The following is a 4388-nucleotide window of genomic DNA, read 5'->3' as shown; positions in this document are numbered from 1 at the left end:
ACGCGGAGGAGGCAGCTCGTCTTGCCCACGGCCCCGCGGCGCCCGGGGTAGTTGACGAAGCCGGCGTTGCCTTCCGTGGAGCCGTAGACTTCAAAGATCCGAATGGGCCCGAAGCGTCGCTGGAAGGCCTCCCACACGTCTGCGCGGAGCCCGTTGCCCATCGCCAGGCGGACGGTATGCGTCCGGTCCTCTGGTCGCTGCAGAGATGCCCAAGGAGGGTCAGGAGGAGGTGCCCTCGGTCGGTGGGGGGTGCCCTGGGCCCTTCCCTGGGAGCTATCTCTGGGCCTTACCTGAGGAGTCACCTGGGAGGTATATACCCAGGGGGTCTCCAGGGGTGCTCACTTGGGATTCGATATCTGGCATCTGTACTTGGAGGGTTACCTGCAGATACTACCTGGGGGCCTCACCTGGGTCTCATGTGGGGATAGACACCTGGAGCTTGTAGCTGGAGGCGTTCGTTGGGGGCCTTTACCTGGAGGTAACCTGGGGGTGATTTGAAGCCTCATCTTGGAGGGTTACTAGGGGCCTTACTTGGGGGCAGTTACCTGGAGACTTGCCTGGAGGCTTTACCTAGAGGGGTACCTGGGGATCTTGCCTGGAGACAGTTACCGGGGTAACTCATTGTACGGATGAGGCTGCGCCCCTCTAATGGGTTTTCCCTGAGCCGCACTGTGTTCTAGGCACTTTGCACGTTTAGTTCTCACAATATCCCCTCGGATGTTACCCCCCATTTCCAAATGAGGACCCTAAATCTGGGAGCGGTGAAGTCACCTGCTCAAGGCAGCTCAGGGGATCATCCAAGAAGCCAGGATTGGGTGATCATTGTACGTGGCTCTGGTCTGGGATGTGTTACCTGAGCGACTGGCTTGAGTCCTGTACCTGAATATACCTGAGACCTTTACCTGGTGTGACAGCTGCAATTTAAATTATATCTTTATTCATTTCAGAGAAGAAGGGAGAGGGAGAGAGAGAGAGAAACAGAAACATCACTGATGAGAGAGAATCATTGATCTGCTGCCTTCTGCAAGTGGGCATGTGCCCTGACTGGGAATCGAACGGTGACCTCCTGGTTCATAGGTCAAGTCTCAACCACTGAACCATGCCAGCCGGGCAATTATTTTTGTTTGTTTTGTTTTTGGTTAATCCTTACCTGAGGAGGATATTTTTTCCATTGCCTTTCAGAGAGAATGGAAGGGAGAGAAGGAGAGAGAGAAAGAGAGAGGAGAGAGAGAAATATTGATGTGAGAGAGATACACTGATTGGTTGCCTCCCGCACGTGCCAGGACCTGCCTGGGGTTGAACCTGCAACCCCACGTTCGTGCCTTTGACTGGGAATCGAACCCACAACCCTTCAGTGCATGGGCCAATGCTCTAACCACCGGTCAACGCCGCCCAGGGTGACAGCTGCAGTTTTACACTGACGGTGTTCACATGGAGCCCTCGCCTGGCACCTCACCTGGGGAGCGTTGCACAGGTACCGCAGGACCTCGCCCACATACTGGATCACAGTCACTCCGTGCCGCCGACAGTCCTCCCAGAAGCAGGAAGCGGAGAACTTGGGGGCCAGGACACAGGTGGCTCCTGGGAGGCAGGAGAGGAACGGGTTCAGGTCCTGCTTCCAGCCTCCGTGAGAAGCTGCCTTGATCGGTGGCCCCTGAAGCACAGGGTGATCCCGGCTCCTCTCTGGTCCCTGGTCCAACCAGGCATAGGTGGGCCTGGGCCTGGGTTCAGATCCTGCCGCCAGAATGTGTGGGAAGCTTGGTGCCCAACCCAGTGCGCACGGCTCAATAAGGGCTGTGAGCATCAATTGTTCTTGATTATGATAAATACTAGAGGCCTGGTGCACGAATTCGTGCACCAGTGGGGTCCCTCGGCCTGGTCTGTGGAATCGGGTCGAAACCGGCTCTCTGACATCCCCCAAGGGGTCCCAGATTGCAAGAGGGCACAGGCCAGGCTGAGGGACCCTGCCGGTGCATAATTGGGGCCGGGGAGGGACCGCAGGAGGGCTACAGGGTGTGCCCGGCCCCATCTTGCCCAGTCCTGATCAGGGCCGGCCGGCCAGGGAGGGACGCAGGAGGTTGGCCAACCAGAAAGGAACCGCGGGAGGGCTCCAGCGCGTGTCCAGATCATCTTGCTCAGTCGTGAAAGCTAACCTACAGGGCGGAGCGTCTCCCCCTTGTGGTCAGTGCACATCATAGCGACTGGTCGACCGGTCACCTGTCTGCCCCCTGGTGGTCATTGTACATCACAGCGAGCAGTTGAGCGGCCTTACCATATCATTAGCATATTATGCTTTGATTGGTTGAATGGTCGACCGGACACTTAGCATATTAGGCTTTTATTATATAGGATTTTATGAATGTTTCTCGGAGCAGATGGGTAGGTGGGTAGATAGGTAGATGGAAAATTGAGTGGGTGGGTGTTTGGAAGGGTGCTCACATGGATTAATTACCCCTGCACCCAAAGATCTCTTGTGAGCTTGGTTAGTGGCAGTGGTGTCTTCTTTGACGCTGTGTTTTTGACAGGGAGGTAACATGTAGAAGGGGTGCTGGGTCCTTGGAAAGGACACCCCCCAGGTTCCTGCCAAGAATTATTTATTTATTTTTAACCCTCACCTGAGGATATTTTTTCCATTGGTTTTGAGAGAGAGTGGAAGAGAGAGGGACAGACAGACAGAAACAGCGACGACATAGGGCCCCGGCCCGGGGAGGAGCCTACAACTGAGGTACCTGCCCTTGACCAGAATTGAACCCTGGGACCCTTTGGTCTCCAGGTCGATACTCTATGCACTGAGCCAAACCGGCTAGGGCTCGCCAGGAATAATTTAGCTGAAGGCCCCGGCTGGGTAGCTGACTTGGTTAGAGCATCGTCCCAGTAGGCCAAGCGTGAGGGTTTGATCCTCAGTCAGGACACACAAGAATTAACCAGTGAATGCATAAATAAGTGGAACAACAATCTTTCTCTCTCTCTCTCTCTCTCTCTCTCTCTCTCTCTCTCTCTCTCTCTCTCTCTCTCTCTCTCTCTCTCTCTCTCTCTCTCTCTCTCTCTCTCTCTCTCTCTCTCTCTCTCTCTCTCTTTCTCTCAAGAAAAACAAAGAACAAAAGAGTAGTTGAACTGAATGTACCAACAGCTCTAGAGGGAATTTCCAGTCTAACTGGTCACAGAGGAACAGAGACCAATGAGGAGACTGGCGTTAAAAAGACAATTTGGTAATTGGGGAAATCTGAACAGGAAGTGCACATCAGGTGATACTGGAGTTGCTGTTCACTTAAGTCCTTGTATGTTAGAGATTCCTACTGCAATAGTTACAAGGGAAATTATTTGTTCTAAAATAATCCGGAAGGAGAGAAGTGCGTATGAAATAAAACTGGCAACATGGTGATTGTGGAGGCAGGGTGAGTACACTGGAGACTTCGTCAAACTCTTTGCTCTACTCTTGTGTATGTTTGAAATTGCGCATGATCTAAAAAAAAAAAAAAAAAAAAAAACCAACCTTTGAAGCCCTAACTGAATAGCTCAGGTGGTTAGAGCGTCATCCTGATAGCTCAAGGTTTATGGCTGGATTCCCAGTCAGGGCACATACAGAAGCAACCAATGAATGCATAAGTAAGTGGAACAACAAATTGATGCTTTGCCATGGCTGGTTTGGCTCCGTGGATAGAGCATCAGCCTGCGGCCTGAAGGGTCCCGGGTTCGATTCCCGTCAAGGGCATGTACCTTGGTTGCGGGCACATCCCCAGTGGAGGGTGTGCAGGAGGCAGCTGATCGATGTTTCTCTCTCATCGATGTTTCTAACTCTCTCTCCCTCTCCCTTCCTCTCTGTAAAAAAAATCAATAAAATATATATATTTTTAAAAAACACAAAAAAATGACCATGGAAAGGCCCCAGGTGGCTTCCTAGTCAGGTGTCCACGGAGGCGGCCAGAGCAGTGTTTGCTGGGTACGCCCTCACTGACACGTGACCTCACACAGCTGCTGTCACCTCCTGACCACAACACAGACCTGGGGAACCACCTGGGAGCCCGCCCCTCTGTCCAGGGGTCCTGGGGCTCCCTGCTCCTTGTTCCAGGTGAGCACCCAGGGTGCTGGGCGACCTGTGAGGCCTTGTCACCCCGACACCCAGCCTGTGCCCCCGGGGACAGGAGGCGTCCCCAGGGAAGGGCTTACCGAGCTCCAGGCAGCCGAGCACCCCGAGGACCAGGCCCATCGCGTGGTACAGGGGCAGGACCGAGTAGACCACGTCGTCAGCTGTGACCCCGCTCAGGGCCAGCATCCTGCTCATCTGCAGCACCCGCTCGTGCGTGAGGATGGCCGGCTTCGGGAGCCCTGGGGGATGGAGAGTGGGAGGGTGGGGGGCGTGCAGGGCTGGGTCTCCATTGGGGCGGGCT

General features: G+C 54.3%; 1 protein-coding gene across 1 annotated transcript in view; it reads right to left on the bottom strand.

Moving 5' to 3' along the window:
- The window catches only part of SLC27A5 (solute carrier family 27 (fatty acid transporter), member 5), a 12106-nt gene that overhangs the window by 2958 nt on the left and 4760 nt on the right, over positions 1 to 4388 (bottom strand). The window contains exons 4-6 of the mRNA XM_014543551.1: positions 4168 to 4386; positions 1457 to 1581; positions 3 to 197 (exon numbers count right to left, since the gene is read on the bottom strand). Of these exons, the coding sequence (XP_014399037.1) occupies positions 3 to 197; positions 1457 to 1581; positions 4168 to 4386 (539 nt within the window). The remainder of the gene's footprint in view (positions 1 to 2; positions 198 to 1456; positions 1582 to 4167; positions 4387 to 4388) is intronic.

The sequence above is a fragment of the Myotis brandtii genome, unplaced genomic scaffold, assembly GCF_000412655.1.
Source record: "Myotis brandtii unplaced genomic scaffold, ASM41265v1 scaffold1094, whole genome shotgun sequence".
Taxonomy (NCBI): domain Eukaryota; kingdom Metazoa; phylum Chordata; class Mammalia; order Chiroptera; family Vespertilionidae; genus Myotis; species Myotis brandtii.
Note: the sequence above shows the minus strand (reverse complement) of the source record. Positions and strands in the feature narration are given on the sequence as shown.